General features: G+C 48.2%; 2 protein-coding genes across 2 annotated transcripts; both read left to right on the forward strand.

Moving 5' to 3' along the window:
- The first annotated feature begins 5,426 nt into the window (after nucleotides 1-5,426).
- Nucleotides 5,427-6,703, forward strand: LOC135906233 (cyclin-dependent kinase 1-A-like). The gene has a single exon (XM_065437526.1). The coding sequence runs from the start codon at nucleotides 5,442-5,444 to the stop codon at nucleotides 6,552-6,554; it is 1,113 nt and encodes a 370-aa protein (XP_065293598.1). The 5' UTR covers nucleotides 5,427-5,441; the 3' UTR covers nucleotides 6,555-6,703.
- Nucleotides 6,704-10,553: 3,850 nt separating this feature from the next.
- Nucleotides 10,554-12,248, forward strand: LOC135906231 (kelch-like protein 10). The gene has a single exon (XM_065437521.2). It carries the CDS (start codon nucleotides 10,554-10,556, stop codon nucleotides 12,246-12,248), a length of 1,695 nt encoding a protein of 564 aa, XP_065293593.1.
- Nucleotides 12,249-20,450: the final 8,202 nt, after the last annotated feature.

The raw sequence follows: 20,450 nt of genomic DNA on the forward strand, positions 1-20,450 counted from the left end.
GGAAACACCTTATTTACAGAGCCTAAATGGAACAAAACACCATTTAGTATTGAAGCTGTCTTATTTTTCGCCTTTTCCTGTCCGCATTAGGGCAATCACAAAACCATCGCACATGAAGGCTAGGTCACTTAAGCGTCGGCTCTGAAAGACCAAAAGCGCTGTCAAATGCTGTCAGACTACTACGCATGGTAACACATGTGCAGATGCTCCACCCCCGTAGCTTTCCCTTCACTGCCACAGAAAGTTTTCCTTGAGTATAGCCTGTATTGTTCAGTTGGACTATAAATAATAGACTTGATAGACTGGTAGAGCCGATTATATGTATTGGTCTATTGGATTATGAAATAGACCTAATACACCATTATAACTGATTGCCTGTATTAGCTTACGCGTGCATTGATGTAGATAGGAGTGCCAACTGTGAAAGTGATTTGTTTTGCAAAGGTGCATTGCTAATTTTAAAGCGAAGCTTTCTAGTCAAACCCTAGCAGACTTTGCTGATCGCAGTTGCTTCTGCTGCCTTGCAAGAGAGCTCACACACAGGAGGGCACTTCTAGAACGAATTGTGGCCTATAAATTGTCCAATCTGTGCTACCTCTACAGGTGTGCTGGCTGCCAATTCTGATGTCTGCGAAATTGTGCACTGAAGCAAACGGTGCCTAAATGTCCCCAGTGCAACAAGCATACAGCTTTGAATGCATAATTGCGCCTTCTAAGCCTTCATCCTTGATGCTTGGCACGTAGGCTCGGTCGGCTTCTTGCCGAGCAATGCTACTAATAGAAGTTTACATTGTAATCGCTACTTCTAATGCATCTATCTATTGGGGCATATAAGCGTTTTATTTGTGCAACACACATTTGTATCGCTACTATTGCTTCAATTGAGACTCGTAAAGCATTTTACTTCTCTTGTACAACATTGTATTGCCCCGAGACAGGATCAAAAAATTTTGATGGGACCTGTACATTTTGCTACGGGACCTGTAAGTTTTACTTGCTAGAGGAATATATTTCGTATAAGACAAGTATAGGTTTCTATTGGAATCTTGTTTAGGGTCCTCGTGCTCCTTCACAAGCCACGAGCTACACTCTGGAGCTTTGGACCGTTTAAAGTGGTTAGCTTGCAGAGCGTGAAATAGATGGCGCCACCGCCTCCGACGCCATACGGCATCTTCCGAGCGCAGCGAAGGAGGTTTAAAGAAATTGCTGGCTCCCGTAATCAAGAGTAGATGTAAGCATTAAATGGCAACCGGCAAAGCAGATTGGATACTAGTAACAATGTTAAAATGGGTGTAGTGCATGTTCGCAAAGGCATTCCATATGGACGCTGCTGCCCAGCTAGATGAATAAAGCCGGCTGAATGAGGCACGACAGGCAGCGAAAGACGCCAGGGAAACCGAGCGCACTGCCTAGGAGAAGAAAAGCGGCTGAAATAGGCGCGACCAGCCTAAACCAGCCGTCTTAGCAAATCTCGATTTTTGCTTCGTGATCTCGACACAAGAGGTCTCATGTTGGGCCGCCACTGAGCAAAGGGCTCGCCTCATAGAGTTTCATATTGTAGGAAACTATATGGTTCGCTTGCCAAGGCTGGCTGCGTGACGTAATGCTCCCTCCCGTTTTGCCTTCCTCCACGGTGGACACAACCATAGAGTTTCATCCATAGAGTTTCTATGGTTTCATACAATAATATTGCTACACGCGTGCGATATTTGCTTGTTTGAACGAGGCGCGTGGGCGCCATCACTCGAGAAAAGACGACGAACACCAAACTGGGCTCGCGCTGTGAATCTAACCGGTCAACCGCTGTTGTAAATGTAACCTGTAAATAGTTGCTCGTCTTACTGACTCGTCCTTTGCGTAACAATATGGACACGACAGCCGATTCTGGCACTTATCGTCGCCATGTTTCCGGTGGCTAACGGAAAAATAAATACATTTTACATATTTAGCTCTATCTCTGGGACCTACGCATACTTAATAAAGTAGAATGACGGAATTTTATGTAGAAATAAAATGCGATTCCTCCTATTTTGTTTTGGCCGTACTCTTTTTGTATTTAGTTGCGTCATTCGTTGCGCCAACAGGCGCCACTGTCGCTGTTATCGCTTCAGCTGACATTTCTGTTCGTCTGCTCCTGGCGCTCACTGCACAGACGTGCACACCGGTCTGCTGTGCGCTGCAAGGTTATGTTTCTCCATCGGCCAGTGTTCCAGTAATGAAAGGAACACAGAAGAAAGGCCACAATGCGCGTTGCGCGGTTCTATACTTGGCCGACGCGGGGACATACAGAAGGGCCACTTTTTTTCCGCTAAGAAGAGAATGAAAGGTATACGCACGCTTTTTATGCAATCGTTATATAGCGAATAACCGCTAACCTTACTGAAACGGCTATAAGACGAGAGGAAGGGTCTTGCGTACGCGGTACATTTGTCTGTGGCGTGTGAAGACATTGATGCTACCTGTCGACAGCAGCTCCTGTCATCAGGTAGCACCGACAAACGAGTTGCTTATTAAGCTTGTCTCATACAAAGCAAAAGAACATGACTTTTTCTATTCAGAAAATTGTAAGAAGCTCTGTTACGTACTTACGCGCGTATAGACTGTGTAGAAAGGTCTTTAGCTGGGCTTGTTGGTGCATATTAACTTGTGGGTGAACTGCGCGAGGAAAGAACAAGAAAGGAAACAAACACGAGCGTGTTTGTTTCCTTTCTTGTCCAGTCCTTGCGCAGTTCACCCACAAGTTAGAATATGTGTACTTGGTACTATAGATACGAGGTACGCAGCTCCGCAATGCTGGTTTGTGTATTGTATCCCTTGCTGTGCAAAAGTTGGTAGTAAAAATGCGAAATTAAGCACATTTCTCTGCTTATTGATGTCCTGCCGAAACGTAATAGCCGCGCCCTATGGCGTGCTGGCTCGCGTTTCTCGAACGGATTAGGGTGACGTTTTAAGAAACACGCTTGCTGTCAATTAATTAATACGTGAACAACCACGCACACACAAAAAATCAGTTTCCATGACAATAAGGAACAGGCGGAAAACGACAGAACAGAAGGCAACGGCAAACATAACTCGCGCTCGTTTCCATTTGCGTCTTACGAGAAAATCGCGCGCTCGCCGAGCGCGCAGCAGACGACAAGCGGGATGGCGTCTCCCCCTTGTGCATCAACAAAGCCGTTGCCATGACCGGTACGTTCGACTTCTTTTTTCTTATTTGAATTAATACACGCGGTATTAGCGTACACGCGAGTTCACGTGTTGTGCAGGCTGTGCCTTCTAGTAAATAAATGGTTGCCTGTGATAGGTGAATGAGTATCTTTACAGATATATACAGCTATTAGAATTCGGAAAAGAGACGTTTCGCTCCGATATGAATGCGATACCAACAGTTACGAGCGTGAGTGAGCTAGGAACGACCGAATGTCCTCTCGTACACTTTTGATGTCTGCGATGTGTCGTGCTTCGCAACGAAGGTTTCGCGTCCGGTTAGGCGCATTTTATTAACAGGAGGAGAGTCAGGGTTCGCACGTACGCGTAATCGCAGTGGTGACGATAAACCGGGAACATCTCTCGCGGAAACATACTATTTTCCTACGCTGTGGCGAGTAGAGCAATTAAAAAGGTGGTGGTTCAATGCAAATTTTTGTTCTGAACAAGCAAAGCACAACGAAATATCATTAAGCGGTTGCAGTTCTGTTAAAGCGCAAAAAAAAAAAAAAACGTCAATTGCACTTTGGTCGCAAAATTTTATTTATTGCTATTCTTATCCGAATGAATAATTCGGTGGCAGATAAGCTGATATAACTGCGTAGTTTAGTGGGCAGCTCTGTCTGTCCTCGCTGTCTATACATATCCGGGGACTCAGTCTCCTGCACGTTGGGAAATACGGGTCGTTCCGAGAACCAGTCAAAACAACGTTAAACATTTCCTGGCACTAACTGGCACTTACTGGCACTCTGCATTTACTCAGAAGGTCGTCCATTATCGGGTAGGGGAAGCCAGAAGGCTCTCCATGGTGGCGCGGTCACGTCTTCAAAGATGGCAGCGCCCATGCAGCGGCGCTGTAAACGGCGATCAATAGTGATGTTGCGAGGACGATGTCTGATGCTTGCTGAGGGAGGAGTGGCCATTACACCCCATCTTGTTTGATTTATTATGATCGGTTTCTTTCATATTTTTGTTGACATTAAAAAAATATCTAAATACTGCTCGTTTCTCGTCCTATCCTCACATCGGGTTTGTCTCATTGTTGAATTAATAATTATCATCATCATCGCTATAGAGCGGTGACAACATTCGAGAAAAGCGTATCTTGTTTCTGATATTTGTAATGGTGGTTAGGTAAATAAATGGTCGCCGGAAAACGATACAGAATGTTCACGCATCAATATTTAACTACATTGAAGGACATACACATTCTGCAGGATTGGTGTGGCAAATACCCAATGGCTAATATCAAAGAAAGATCAAATCGAATAAGCCGTTGAATATAATGCGCGATTACAGTAAGAGGTTGGTATGCTTTAGATATATCTGTGAGGGCCCGCATTATGTGTTCAGGTTTTATGTAGGCGTTTTCTGTTTAATTATTACTCAGAAGAGGGGTGCGCTCTCTGGCGCTACTTTGCCGGTCAGCATACAGCACTATTATAAGCCTGTTTGTTGTAGCTGTATATACACACTCGGCGAGATTCCGACCCTGCAGAAGCCTTAGCTCTAAGCATTGTCATTTTGGCGGCAGTCATAGAAGCCTGCACAAATGCCGGTCGGTTGCGTATGCATGCTGCTTGGATATAGTTGGTGCGTCCTGTAACCTATCGTGCCATTGAGCTTGTCATGACTACGCTTGTGCTGCGCATAATTTCATTTGTGTGTATGTTTTCATTCCATACTTAGCGCAGTTATGAGATCATACGTCCTCTTCATACGTTGTGATGCGCCTCCGCGCTCATTCACCCATCATCATTATTTTCTTCTCGCTATCATATGTAAGCGCTGCGTGTTTGAAGGCTGTAGTATAGTGTCGCCCCCTGTCAGATCTATGTGTCATCGCACATGTATGTTTTGTAGTTGTTTAGCTAGATGGCGCACCCCCCTTCTGTCATGTGACGAACATTGGACCAATCGGGAGGTGTGATCTGGCGTGTGAAGCCTTTTTAAGAATAAACGGCCGAGGGTCGGTCGAGTCTTCGTTCCGGTTTTCATCGGGAGCAGTTCGCTCCGAGTCTCCTTCACTGCGCCGGCGCTAGCCGCGCGTTCGCTGGTCGGGGCCCCCCCGCTTGCCTGCCGCTGCCGACACAACAAAGGCCATACTAATTCAGTCTGTGAGGAACGACATTGCATTTCACGTATACGTTTATTACCTGCACACGGAAGGGAAAGGAAAAGGGACGGAATAGCGTGCGGCCACATCACCTCGTTATTTTTTCAGCAGCTATAGCATGCCTGCCTATGCGTGGCGCTGGCGCGCCTTTCGCGAGCAGCGTATGCGCGCGGTCGGGCAGTCTCGAGCTGCTACCCGCCTTGTTCAAACGATCCCCGGGGACCGTTTACCGCGGATACTGCAGCTGCCTCGACCACGAACCTTCGTGCCGCTGCAGTCCTCGCGGAGACGCATCGAGGCCGGCCTGGACAGCATGGACAACTACGTCATGATGGAGAAGATCGGGGAAGGCACGTACGGCGTCGTGTACAAGGCGAGGTGCAAGCGGAGCAACAAGACCGTGGCGATGAAGAAGGTCCGCGTCGAGAACGCAGACGAAGGAGTGCCGTCGACGACCATACGAGAGGTGACCCTCCTCAAGGAGCTGACGCACGAGAACATAGTGCGCCTCGTAGACGTCGTCATGCCGGGATCCAACAGCGCCATGTACTTGGTGTTTGAGTATATGGCCATGGACCTCAGGAAGCGCCTGGACACGCTGCCCAAGGACAAGAAGCTGGATGCCGCCGTGGTCAAAAAGTACGTTCGCCAGATCCTTGACGCCATCGTCTACTGCCACCAGCGGCGAGTACTGCACCGTGACCTGAAGCCCGCCAACCTGCTTATCGACCAGGGGGACACGATCAAGGTGGCCGACTTCGGCTTGTGCCGCGCGCTCACGCTAACCGCGCGCCCGTACACGCACGAGGTGGTCACCCTGTGGTACCGAGCCCCCGAAGTCATCATGGGCACCCGCCGCTATTCGACGCCCGTCGATGTTTGGAGCATCGGATGCATCTTCTTCGAACTGGCCACGGGCAAGGTTCTGTTCCGCGGGGAGTCGGAGATCGAGCAGCTGTTCCGCATATTCCGCGTCCTGGGCACGCCGACGGACGAGACGTGGCCCCACGTGGCGCAGCTGCCCAACTACAAGCCGAACTTTCCCTTCTGGAAGGCGAGCGTCCTGTCCGAGCTGCTCCCGGAGGTGGACGGCGATGCGGTCGACCTGCTCGAGAAGATGCTCCGCTACGTTCCCGGCAAGAGGATATCGGCCCGAGACGCCTTGGCACACCCCTACTTCGCCGGCTCGAGTGCTTCCAAGCAGGCCGACGCCGAACTCAAAGTGGATTGAGGCAGAGTGCGCCTTCCGACTCCGCAGGCACCGCAGAACCCGGAGATCTTCCACCGCAGAACACGGATGGCGAAATGCGAGGAGCACGGCTTCGGGAAACGGCAGCGTATACGGTTTTCAGTTGTAAATAAAGAGAGTTCAAACGCATGTTTAATGTATGTGATATTTCATTAGGGCTGGCTACGGGAATTTATTTTAGTTTGACCTCTCTGCATTTCATATCATTAAACGTTTCTTTCTCTATCTCTCTCTCTCGATTAGGAAAAGCAATACGAGGACTGCCGCGAATAAATATCGCGAAAAAGGTGCAACATCTACTGCTCAAGCAGAATCTCGCTTTATGCTAGTTAGATGTTCATGTCGAAGGGAAGCAAGCGGCGCAAAAAAAAAAAAACAAGAAATAGACGTGTGCAGAGTAACGGGACTTAGGCGAACTATCAACTTTTGTATCTGCAACTTTTGTATCGTCTTTGTGTGTGTGTCTGTGGGCATGTTCCCAGTGGCATAGCAACGGGGGGGGGGGGGGGTGCAAGGGGCCAGTGGGGGGGGGGGGGTGTCATATACGTCTGAAGACACCCGGAAATTGTCGATATCCTCACCTTCCTCAACTACACCCGGGGGAGGGGGGGTGACAGAAGACCTATGGGCCCCGGGTGCCAGACAACCTAGTTACGTGCCACTCTTCAACGAACCTGTTACTCACTCTCTGTTCCTGTCCTTGCCGTTTTGAGCCGCTTGTCTCCTTTAACGTACTGATCTTGGACAGCAAACGCAGCAGAAATTAGACGACAGGGCGTAACTTTGATATACATATTACATTTGTTGCAAAGGCGAGCAATGCATGTATCATAAGTAAGACGGCGTATTTATTTGACGTTAATAAACTTTTCAGCAATCGTAGCTTATTTGTTTTTACTGGCTCTCCTTATTTGCATGGACATAAGAGTAGATAATCTAAAGGAAACAAGCGTGATATCAAATAATGTTCCAAGCTTGCAAGGGAATTCAACTGCCTATTTGACACAATGTATTGGCGGATGCTGAACTAGCCACGACTAGACACCGAGAGTCATATTTCGAATGAATCTGACCAAATCATATACATCAATGAAATGAATAACCAGTTCTTGAGCGTTTACTTATCTTTGTACCATTGGCTCAGGCAAATTTCGGCGGCCTGCTCCTCTCCCTCCGCGCTTCGTCTACCGAGCTCGGGCAAAGAGTGTGTTTCAAGAGAATTCGCTGGTGGGAACGTATGCCGGGGTCTGAGCTAATGCGAGGAAGCCCCAGCTCCGGCAGCGTTGCGGTTTAAACTGTTCCATTTATTTTTTACATCGCACTGCGCGCGCTGCGCGGCCGGGAGCTGACTTCCTCCTCCTCGACGGGTGCTGCACGCGCATCGAATCGGGGCCTGTGGCCAGAGCCTGAGGCAAGGTGTTGGTAGGCAGATAAACTTTATTAAAAGAATAATTAGAAAAACCGCTAATGGTCGGGGCCCTTAGTCCAGGGCTCCGCTGGCTCTTGCCATCTTCTCGGCTCTCTTTATCAGCTGGTCATCGAGGGCCGAGCTGGACAGCAGTTCCTCCCATTGCTCCCTCGTGGTGTTCGTGTCTGGGTGTTCTATGTTGTGTAGTGCGCACTCCCACGTAATTTGGTGTAGGGTTGGCGTGGCCCCACACCATTGGCATGGCGCTACACCGGTAACCACCATCACGACAGTGCGCACCAACGTGCGCTAACAACCTTTTCGACAGAATCCCTATCTTCTCGAAGCCCTTCATTTAGGCATCGGACAGCTTGGCCTACATACTCACTCTTGCACGATATTGACATGTACTGCTATACGACGCCTTCACCACACGGCACGAACTGTTCTTACGCTTAGTGGTGCACGCTTTCCTAGAACCTGAGCTAGCGATGGCCTGACGGCGTATTCTCGAAAGTTTGTCAGTTCCAGAAAACGCGACACTGACACTAGCTCGTTTGCCGATCCGCTTTACGTTGCAGCTTATCCGATGCCAAGTTTACGGGATAATTGCAACTGATATCTTGCCCTTGTGCTGAACCGCTGGAGCCTGCGCCACCGCGACTAACTTTCATATTTGACATCAGTTTGCTTTTCTTTCTTTCTTTTCTTGCGGGAAGAATTTCGGAAGGGCGTTGTTAGTGAGCACGCTGGTACTCATTGTTACGAGCGTGGTTGCGTAATCGCATAGCAATAAATAGACCTACCAGTGAAATGCTCGAAGCGCAAGAAATTTTGAAACGGGGTGACAAGTGCGTCAATGTAGATTTGTTGTCCTTCTCAAGTAAGGAGTGCAAACGTGATTAGTGAAAAGTGCGGTGGAGATATGCTTCTGCAGAGTACATTTTCGTGCTGTTGCTCTGTTAGCATTTTATGTTTTTATGCGAAGCATATTACGAGAGCTCAACCCAGCTCCTCAGGCGCGGCGGTGTCGCCTTCAATACCACGTGACACCGTGACGTCACGACAGAGGAGAAACGGGGCTCCAACTCGCGCCGTCGCTCGCGGCGTCGTCTGCTAGACACTCACGAGGTGAGATGCCTCCTGGAGACAGAGATGCTCGTTGGAATGAGAAAGGAAGGTTGCGGCGTGCTACAGAGACTGATTTTCTAGGTGGCTTTGGCTCAACTCTTGCAAGATGGGCTGGGTGGGAATCGTACCAGGGTCTCCGGAGTGTGAGACGGAGACGCTACCACTGAGCCACGAGTACGATGCTTCAAAGCGGTACAAACGCGCTTCTAGTGAATGCGGTGTTGCCTTAGAAACGAGCTGTTTCTAAGGCTCAGGCGTGCGTCGCTTGCTCAGGTGCACATTTCGTTGCCGCGCCGAACGCTGCGTTGCTCGACGCTTACCGCGTCCAGTGCGGGGCGCGTAGTCGCTGCGCCGTAGCCCATTGTCTTACACCCCTTGGCGGGTCGACGGGAACGCTGTCGCGTTCCACTCTTGAAGGCGAAGCAGAGTAACGCATGAGTTGTTTCTTCGTCTAGCCGAACCAAATATAGCCAAGCAACAGCAGTTCACCAGGCTAAACAGTGGTTCAACAAATAAAATAAAGGCTAGTATGCTTCGCATCCTGGGCTTAACCTTAGCTAAGCTACAGCCATTTTTTATATTTCGGTGGTTTTAAGCGTATATTCATGGCTGCTCTCAGGAAAATAAGGCTTGGGTTGTTAGTTCAGCGCTGTGAAAGTCCATTCCTTAATTTCCGTCGTGGTTGCATACTGCACGTGACTTTTGCTGATGATTAAACTACACGGGACAGTCCCGTCTTTGAGGATCAAATCCTGGCCGTCCAGCGCGCCCGCGATCGGGCCGGCAGACTAGATCTGTCAGTCCCGTCGTGGGATTAGCCAGGTGCGCGTTTTATCGCGCTTTGCTGGACCAAATAAAAGTTTATTCACTCACTCACTCATTCTTCATGAGGAAGAATGGATATTGTGACTGTGACCTCAAATCATGCATGGCACATATGCCCGCTAGGGGAGCTCGCCGCACTGGAGGCGATGAAAAGTACACACAGCAATAAAAAATATAAAAGAATATAAAAGAAAGAGCAATAATTTTTTAATTGAGCGGTTTTCTCGGCGCCATTGCTGGACATTGCGCACCTTTTTGCTTCGCCTCAGTGTCGCGGCTTCTTAGCCAGTCGGCCGTAATGGGTAAGCGCCTCTGAGGAGCAAGCAAGCTACCGTTCGCGCGCTCACTGGCCTGAGCCCCACCGCGGCTCTCGCATGCAGCGGTCACCTCGAGACACCGAAAACCACGACTAAATTTCCGTCTACGCCGCCGCCGCGATTAAATTCTCGCGTCGCAAACCGCAGCGACCGACGCGAGACCTTGCCTACTGCATTGGCTTCGCCGCTGTTCCCTTTCGAGCCCGTCGCGATCTGCCGGTCAGTACAGACCAGGTGCAAGAGCAGACCTATCCCGGTGACTTCCGAAGAGAGGTGCGGCCGGATGCGATTCGTCGAGTCATGAGCGATGTTGTCCTCACCTCGCTGGCCACCCTGCGGACCTCCGATGGCGGATGCGTCGCGGTCTTCAAGGACACGCTCAGTGCCTGCAGCGAGTACTTCGAGTCGCTCTTCAACGGGCCGCTATCCAAGGCGAGCCAAGGCGACTTCCTCATCCCCGGGGTGACGAAGGAAGAACTGCAGGCCATCGTTGCGTACGCCAGCGCGGGAGACGTGGCGATCACGGCCGACAACGTCGCACAACTGACCGTCGCGGCGGATCAGTTGCTCGTCGATGGGCTGCTCAGCGAGTGCTGCGCGTTCATGTCGCGCAACGTGGACCTGGACAACTGCGTCAGGGTCCTGGAGATGGCGCGCTTCTTTCACCTCGAACCGCTGCGCAAGCTGGCGCTCCGCTTCCTGCTCGACAACTTCGAGCGGGTGTACTCGGAAAATTGCGACTTCCGCAGTCTGAGCCTACAGAACTTGGTTGACCTGCTCGCGTCGGACGAACTCAAGGTACGCCGCGAGGAGACCGTTTGGGAAGCGACCGTGTTTTGGATAAAGTCCGATCCCGAGGAACGCTACGCGTGTCTGGACAAGCTGCTGCCACACATCCGTTTCTGCCTCATGAAGGACAGCTACCTGAGAAAGGTGGTCATGCGCAATCCTTTCATCTCCAAGAACACGTTCTGCAAGACGATCGTCAAGCGGTGCTACACAATTCAGCAGTCGGGACGCGACGCGTGCCTCTTAAATCCCACCCACAGCATGTTCGTGCAGCGGGTGCCTGCCGAGATCATGTTCGTGTACGGCGGCATACACCGCGGCTACAAGAGCAATACCTGGGAGGTGTACGACTACAAGACCAACGAGTGGAACACTGTGCAGACTGACTTCAGGCAGGACCTGGTCTTCGGCCTGCAGTGCGTCTCGGTGGGTCACAGAATCTACGTCATGGGCGCTGACATCGCGAGGCTGTGTCCGTTTTGTTACTGCTTCGACGCAGCCGCCGTGAAGTGGTCGGCCATAACGCCAATGAGGCAATTGCGGGCCTTCTTCGGTATAGCTGTCCTCGACGACCGCGTGTACTGCATCGGCGGTTCGCCCAACGGCATCGTTACGCTGGACACCGCCGAGGAATACGACACCGCCACGGACACTTGGCGTACCGCAAGCCGCATGAACCATCCTCGGCTCGGCGCCGGGGCGGCCTCTTGCGCGGGCCGCGTCTACATCGTTGGCGGCATGTCTACGGAGAAGCTTCTTCGTTCGGCCGAAGCGTACGATCCCGAGACTGACAGGTGGACGATCGTAGCGCCGATGAAGACCGAGCGGCTTTTCCACGGTCTTGTATCCTACAGGAACAAAATCTACGTCATTGGCGGACTCTCGAGAAAGTCGAGCGTGTGTGAGGTCTACGACCCTAAACGTGGCAAGTGGTCCAAAGGCTCCAAGACCAAGACCTTCACGGACAAGGTCGTCGCCGTGGTTTTGGACGACAAAATCTACGCGATCGGCGAAGCCAACCAGAAGGACTACAAGCGCTGTCTCGAGTACTTCTCGGGTGATGACCAGAAATGGCACTCCATTCCGGGCTACGCGCCGCCGCGCTGGTTCTACACAGCCTGCGTGATCAGGAACCTGCCCAACGCTATGGACTATATCAACAGGCCCAAGGAAATGGACTACAAGTGTGCTTGCGCAGTGCTGTAAGGGTTTCCCGAAACGAAACTTCAAGCTATCTAGATTTTTTTTTGTGGATACCTGATTTCTTTTTGTTGTGATGTAGCGGAAGAGAAGGACAGGCATTTTGCTACTCAATATCCTTGTGCTTATTTCAAGAGCTTTCATAATTGTGAGAACGGAGACCAGAACGGTTCTCACCGGTTTCAACACATAATCGACAGTGTAAATATTGTGCGGGACAGACACACTGGATACCTTGACTGCTCACTTTTGTTCTTCATTGATGTCTGGGGTGCAGTTAGCTTCGTTTGAGACCAGCTACTTCGCGTGTCAACTGCGTGTCTTGTGATGCCAAGACCGCATTAAAGATTTTCACACTCAAAAGAAAGAAACGGTCATTATTTTTTTTGTCTGGACATTGCAGAGCTTGTGGGATGCACGCAGCTGAAGGGCCACAAAATAAAATTTCATTTGGTTATTGGGCTTTGCGATCTGGTACGCAGTGAACTTGCGGGTACTGCGCTAAGCCCTGTACCTTGCACGATGGCTCCATGCGCGTGCCTTACTTTTTCGAGAGCAGATACAAACCCTCTGCTTGATTTTGTTATCCGAGGTTTCGCATCTGACGGCCACGGGCTCAAGCAGACCTTCGTCGCAGGCGTCTTCGTTAATCTCGACCCCGAGTTCAATGTTTTGTAAACCACCGAAACTAAGCTCCTGTGGCACAAAGTTTGTTGCAGAGAAAACGTTCTGGGGCCGTGGCATTGTTCCGGCCGGTGGCGTTGTATTCAGATGCTAGTGCAACTACCTATTTTGCGTACGTCCAGCGCATGCGCGGGCGCGTGCCACAGGCGTTCTGTTCTCTGGCAAGCAGCAACGCGCGCTCATTCTCGGAGGTCTTTATTTTGGGTCATTGATCCCATCCGAAATGCGTCGCAGGACAGTGCAGATCACGTTGCAATTTTTGCACGACGTCGAACTGGACTCGATGCTTTAAAAACGCCACTGCATTGAAACAATAAATTATAAATACATAAAGACATCTTGCGTTACCGCTCTTGTCATCGTCATCGCTGACTTCCCTCTTTCGAAACGTAATAAAACGAAACGGGAGGTATAGCTGCCGGGACAGCCACAGTAGAGAGTGGTGTTACGATCGGCCTGCAGGGGTACCCACCTGCAAAATTTTCCCAGCCCGCTGCGACGACTAGCTTTGTAAATACAACAATGCGCCTCCTGTAGACAGCCAGCGACGCCAGCGAATCAAGCCACGTTCGGCGGACCGAGTATTGTTAGTTGATTCGCTGTCGCCTTCACGGCCTACTTGGAGCAAGATAGCTCCTGGAAGATGGTGTATTGCGGTGCTTTCTCACGGGCCCCAGAAAATCTTTACAGTCAATGGACAGACGCGGCGTCTAACTGTGGGGTCAGCTCTGAAATCAAGAGGCGCCTGCTTGGGTCAAGCGTATCAACACCTGTCTACAACGGCCCACTCCCCTCGAGTGTTCAGTGAAACCAAACAGTGAAACCCTCCCCCTCAGGGGCGGGTCGACTGCGATGCCTTTCGACGCTCCCATTGGTCGAAGGTTGAACAGCAGTTTTCCCTCACCTAGGGATCTATGGAGTACAGAGTGTTTTTAAGCAGCCGTTGTCGGCTGTTCGGTGTGCTTTATTATTCAGTCATGTTAGACTGATGAAATGTAACGTTCTCCACCCTTTATGTAAATATTGTAAATAAATCCCATATTCCTCACAAGTTCACAAGTCCCTCCGTTCAGCAACGTCCTTAGCGTGGATGAGTGAGATGGCGGCATGGGCCAGCCACCACTTATTTCATGCCCGACCACAATGCTTACAGTGGCGTGCAGAAAGACGAGGAACTGTGTATAGTAAATTTTAGCAAGGTAAAGTTGTAGGCCAGTTCGTGGGACATTGCGAATAAAACCGCTACAGGCACAGGTAGGAGGGAGACGCCAACGCAGGGCGGTACTTGCAACTGAATATTTATTGAAAAACAGCACGGCTTTTATAGAAGATGGTACGTGTAACCCGACAACCAACAGTAAGCAGGATGGACGTAAAAGCCAATCTTTTTTTTTAGGATAGCAGAATCTTCTCGGAATATAAAAACGACCGCATACACGTGGAAGTGAAAAGGCTGAAAGTGAGCAATGCAAAATGAAATAAATACCACATAAACGTGAGCAAAACAAAAGAAATGAATAACACATGAAAAAGATAACTCAAGAACAAAAGCCTGAAAGGCGACAAAACCACTCGTTCGCAAAAATGATGGCAGAAGAAAACCAAATAACGTAGCGGTTTTATTCACAGTGTATAGTGAAGGTGCCCGAATATTGTAAAGTTAGAATACGAATGGAATAGTCCTTGCTATTAGATTCGTCTTCTAGTCGCTAATTCACTATTCAAAATTGTAGACTCTCATTTCTGTTCGAATATTAAGGGATGGTAGTGAAAGTTATAGGAGCCTCGACAGAGAGAGGTTGATGCAAGTGGAGACTTTTCCTGATCGATTCTGCCGCAGGAGAGCCACAGTTGTTGCGCAGGGGGCACCAGCCTTCTGAGCAAACGCACATCAAACGCACAGCAAACGCACAAGACAGCGAACTTCTGCTCAAGAAATGTCCAGTCATTCTGTAAGAATTTATCGCTTTTAGGCAGCGTACATACGAATTTGCTGCCTCTATTTAGGCAGAGCAATTGATTATGTAACAAACCTCATCGCATTTGAATCCCTTTAAAACAATACGCGTTGCTTTAGTATCACACATCTCTCCTTTAATAAACTCTGCACTCTACGTCCATCCGTAGGTGTGCTGCTCTGTTGTTTTGCTACTGTAATTGCCGTGGGGCGCCAGATAAGTGTAACTCATCTATAGTCCAGGACAACTTCAGGCAAGAAAGGCCCCGCCCTTAAAAAGTGCAGCAGCCGAAGTGCAGCAGCCAATTGCCTCCGCGACTAAAGAAATAGATAGTCCTACTCGAAAGTCCTTCCCAGTTCGAAGCACGGGCGACAATGTTTTCCGTCGGCGGAGCCACCGGCTGTGTTGTCATGACGTCAGTCTAGAGTGTGCGCCCATTGGTGGAGGCTCGTGTGCATCCGCCTTTGAAGGGCAAATGCCACTGGCTTCTAAAATTGTACCCTACTATAGATGCTCCTCAGTCGTTAGGGCGTTCAGTTGCGGACGGCATTACATCTATGTAGGTATCAAATAATGCTATTGATGTACTTGTTTTTGATGTGGTCCACGTAAAAAATACACGCCTCGTGTGTAGAGCCCATGCATGAAGACTTCTTGAGCATTTAGGAGTAACTTTCAAACAATGATTTACCTGCGTAGCAAGACTGGCGCGAGCTTTAACCTTCTGTAAACTGTATGGATTGGCGCCTTTTGACATTTACTCACCTTTTTTAAAAAATTTTTAGTATGTTTGAGCCGGCCTATCTTTGATGTGCATTGTTTGAAAAAGTGTGATGAACTAGCCGGTGTCACCGATGATGCCAACCTCTCCGAAGCACACATATAATAATAATAATAATAATAATAATAATAATAATAATAATAATAATAATAATAATAATAATAATAATAATAATAATAATAATAATATAAGGAAGAAAGTCTGATTGTTGGGCTGGTGCTTCGTTTCTCTACACAGCATATGGCACGCATTTCAAGAAGAAAAGAAACACAGTCAAGGGACAGATAAACTTTTCAAACTTTTTACTAGAAACTAAAGCACGTACACACTTGTCACGCATCGTCGAGACACATACATTTTTTGTTAGTTTTTTTTAAAGTCTTTTTTCCCTACGATAAAACTCCACATTTCTCTTTTCATCTCGTCAGTGGTAACATAGACAAGGAGGAAACGTGAGGCCCGAACGCACCGGCATGTGCTATACAAACACTCGCTGTAATTCTACAGATATAATACGTACATTGATAACCACGGATGCGAAAAGGAACCGGCGTTCGTCTCATATGAATCGGTGATGTGGTATGGACGTAAGTGAATTACATTGCTCCTTTTTTTTTTCCGGTCACATCATGAACAAATACGTAAGAAGACACTCCTAATATGCACAATAGATCGAGAGAAACGAAGTATCCTAGTAACAAATACTAACGCAATAAGCTTTCGAGCAATAAAAACAGCGCTAAACGACAGGACGAGTGAAGGGACACAGACAACGGCGCTTCACTCGTCCTGTCGTTTAGCGCTGTTTTTATTGCTCGGAATCATGAACCAACCAGCCCAAATGCGTACCCTTTTGCAATAAGCTTGGCAACTCGTTATCAGCACCTATAGGACGCCACAATCGACGTTTTGTAACAAAGATGAAAAAAAAAAAAGACAACGCATTTCGTGTGACGACCACAACCCGCTTTTGAGCAAATACAGAGCCAATGTTTGGAAGAAACCGTGTTAACTCGCTCTCTGTCTGTCCTCGACTGCGCAGCGTCATGCAAGATAGAAGCGCCATGAGGCCAATCATGGGTTAATTCACATAATTCGCAAAGCCTTGCTCGTGCGTTAGTGGTTAAGTCGTTGTGGAACGATCGGTACAAAATTGACCGGCATCGAACGGGATCAATACTGTGATCGTGTTCGGTTTTCGTTTTTTTTTTTGTGGGTCTTAGGCGAATGGCTCGGCTCGGACGCAGCCCAACCAGGCCGAGTTTACGCGTATTCGTTTCCATGCGTTTTTGCATGCATTCGCTGCTCGTTACTGTCTGTACACTGCCAACCCAACGACTACGCCGGCGCAACTTTTATGAGAAAGATTCCGTTAGTGTTGAAGTGCTACGGCAGCTTAAATTTGTTTCGAAGTGCTGCAAGATAAATTGCTTAATAGACGTCCACGTTAGGCGCAATACGTCCACTTTATTCAAAGGAGAAACGGGAATTAATAATAATTAGTTGTTGCTCCCAAGTGCACGCGTTGACCATACTCTGCAGATATCTCTGCAAGTCAATGCACTATTCGCGCGCAGGCTGGGTCAGCCTGGCCCGCTAGCATTTAGCACTCGCACTTCCGAACCGATGCGAACTTCTCTTTATCGGTTTCAGGCGAATTTTCTGAAAGCCTTTTGTGCAGGAGAACAGATGTAGTTCGCTGTGCACGCAACTAACTATGCAAGGGCTGCCAGCAACTGCTCCACTCTAATGCCATATTTATTACAAAGTGTAGCTAGTACGCCAACATACACTTAAGCGTCACCGTTGAACGAGCAAAGCAGAAGCAGAGCACACCGGAGTTTCGTAATTCGCAAGGCTTTACTAGGGAGTCATGTCTCTGGCTACCGTGATTGACCGGCTTACGAATGTCAGCCAGCAGCCTGATGATCTTATAACGTGCAGATCGCTCTGTAAATTCTGCACCTGAATAGCTGACGCTTACTCTGTCGCTTACACGACGCTGCATTTCATCTAGCACAGCGGAGCGCATCTGCACAACAAGTTCGGCATGCTAGAGGACGGGCAGACAGAAACTGAACTGTTGCGCACTGTTAAGAGCATCCATGAATAAATAGAGAGATAAAAAAAATCGACGCAGATTTACGTTGACGTGCGGCAAAGCACGTTTGAGGGATTTCCCACAAAGTGGCCTGGAACGGGAGTCTTTATCATCACAATTTATTTGAAGAGCACTGAACGAACAACGCGACAGGCGCGTTCTCCTCTTGCACACCTTCGTTCTTTTCTTCTTAACGCTACGGCATCAAACTTCTCTGGAGGGGCAATCAAGACGAATATGAATGTCAGGAAAGATTCATTAGGTTAAAGGGCGAAGTTATATTTATTTCAACATTACCCCCGCTCAGTTACGGTGGTGCTGAGGGCAAAGACAACAAAATCGTGGAGAAGTCTCGCAAGGTACGTAACCTGCCTGAAACGTGTCATAGGCGGCAAAACTAATGGGCATCGTCTCGACTCTCTGCAGAGATGAGTGATGAGTCATGCGTCGAGAGAAATGCCGACTAAGAAGTGAATCTATCTTTAGTTTCCTTACAGTAAAAACCACAACATCCGAAGTGACCGCTTGAAAATTTAGATACCGAGAGCTCTTCGCAGACTTGAATCCTGTTTCTTTAAAAAGAAAAAAAGAAAAAAAGAGAGAGAGATAGAGAGAAAAAATCCACATTGTAGGGGATGTCCGTTTGAATTCGCTTTCATTTTAGTGAACGAATACATTTGTATTTTTGTTTATTAACAATATAAAAAAATTATCGGCCTCGGACGATCGTCGCCAGTTTGTGACGTCACAAGAAGTTCTCATTAATTATAAAATGGCGAAGCTGCCTGCCATTGAAGTTTATGTCGGGGTTTGCGCCAAGACTAATATGACTTGTACACAATTTGAAGATGTCAGAATCTCAATCTTTCTTAACTTCATATCTTTCTTTATTGCCCCTTCCGGGTGAAAAAAAACTACTATGCTACAAAAGAGCTTCCTTCAAAGTGAAACAATCAACTGCCACGAAAACGTTTAAATTCCTAGATATGAGTTCGTCATAATCTTCTTAAATTCTTTTTTTTACATGTTCAAGTAATTTGTGAACGAGGTAATGCTACATACACACACTCGCACGCGCACACATTCTCTCGACATACAAGAATGTCTTTCACGCGATCATGTACATATAGATGGTTTCGCCGCGCTTGAATATATATAAACATGTGTATCGTGTGGTGTGACTTCGAGCAAACAGCTACAAGAATAACGCGTTTCCGAAGAACCGCGGCAACGCGCCGACTGTCCGGACATTTCATTTAACGGCCCCGCAACGTCCGCCCGCGCCCCCAGAAAAGAACGCGCATTGTGACTTTCCAAACCGTCAGGACAGAGCGAGTCGCCGTTTTCGGTCAACGTGAGTGACATCGAGAAATGCTTTAGTGTCGAGGGAGTGACGGCGAATCGTTAAAAGGGCAAGCGGATGGGAGGGAAAAAAATGTATATATATATGTGTGTGACGATTCCCAGTGAGCACTTCGCAAGATGAGAACGACGTCCCAGTTTGTTATTGTATGTTAAATGACGAGCAAGTTGGAAGAAAATAGGCCACGTAAGGGCCGGGTATCCCGATCATCAAAAAACAAACTCCAGTGAATGAGGAATGCACGAAAGAAAAAAAAGAAGAACAAAATAAACGAAAGAAAATTGGGGCCGCCTCAAATAGAGATCCAACGCTCATGTTGGAATCTATCTGAAGTGAAGCTTCAGTGAAGAGCTTGATTGAATGCTTTGCAACTATTGGCGATCGATACCTACGATTCTGTACACAGGGCGTCCCAGCTAAGGTTAGTCAAGATCTTGAAAATGATATTTTGAATATACGATGATGTAACCAATCGTATTCTGTCAGCAGTGAACGTACCGCACCAGGGGGATTTTTTTTCACGATTGAGCTATCGGTAATTGGATTAGATTAATAAACGAACCATGTAATTACTCAATTGAGGGTGCGAGTTTTGCTAGAAAATTAACATTTGTGTTTTAAAACATCCGATTCAGTTGTTTTCAGTGTGCCATGTCTTGCGTGATTACTTTCCTTCCGCTTTACAAAGAAAACGCGTGAAATAGGAGAATGACCGCATGATTACGCGTCAGCGCCCCGCGACCCCGAGCGGTCCCAGTCGTTACTCGGAAGAATCAACTCTGCCCAATGCCCATTAACGCTTTGCTGTCCTTTGCTAAGGAGGCAGGCATCCTTCCTTTCACCCGATCCCTTACCCTATCTTAGGCAACGGGCCATCCCTCTTGATAAAAGTTTCAATCAATCAATCAATCAATCAATCAATCAATCAATCAATCAATCAATCAATCAATCAATCAATCAATCAATCAATCAATCAATCAATCAATCAATCAACCAATCAATCAATCAATCAATCAATCAATCAATCAATCAATCAATCAATCAATCAATCTGCTGCCACGTGAAAGTGGCGAGGCATCGCTGTTGGCGTTGGTCACCGCGAACTGTGAGCTGCCTTTCCCGCGTGAAGCGCGAAGCCAACGTAGTGCGCAGCGGCATTGAGGAGGAGGTGTGCGCTGGCAGCGTACAGACCCGTACTCGTGAGCCAACCGGTGCTCCGAGCACCGCCAACGTCTCGGCCGGAGCATGCGGATATAATGTGCAATATTTGCTCGAATGAAAAAAGCAAAAAAGAAATAGGAGGTTTTGTACGGAATGACTT

This window comes from Dermacentor albipictus, chromosome 5 (genome assembly GCF_038994185.2).
Source record: "Dermacentor albipictus isolate Rhodes 1998 colony chromosome 5, USDA_Dalb.pri_finalv2, whole genome shotgun sequence".
In the NCBI taxonomy this organism is placed as follows: Eukaryota; Metazoa; Arthropoda; class Arachnida; order Ixodida; family Ixodidae; genus Dermacentor; species Dermacentor albipictus.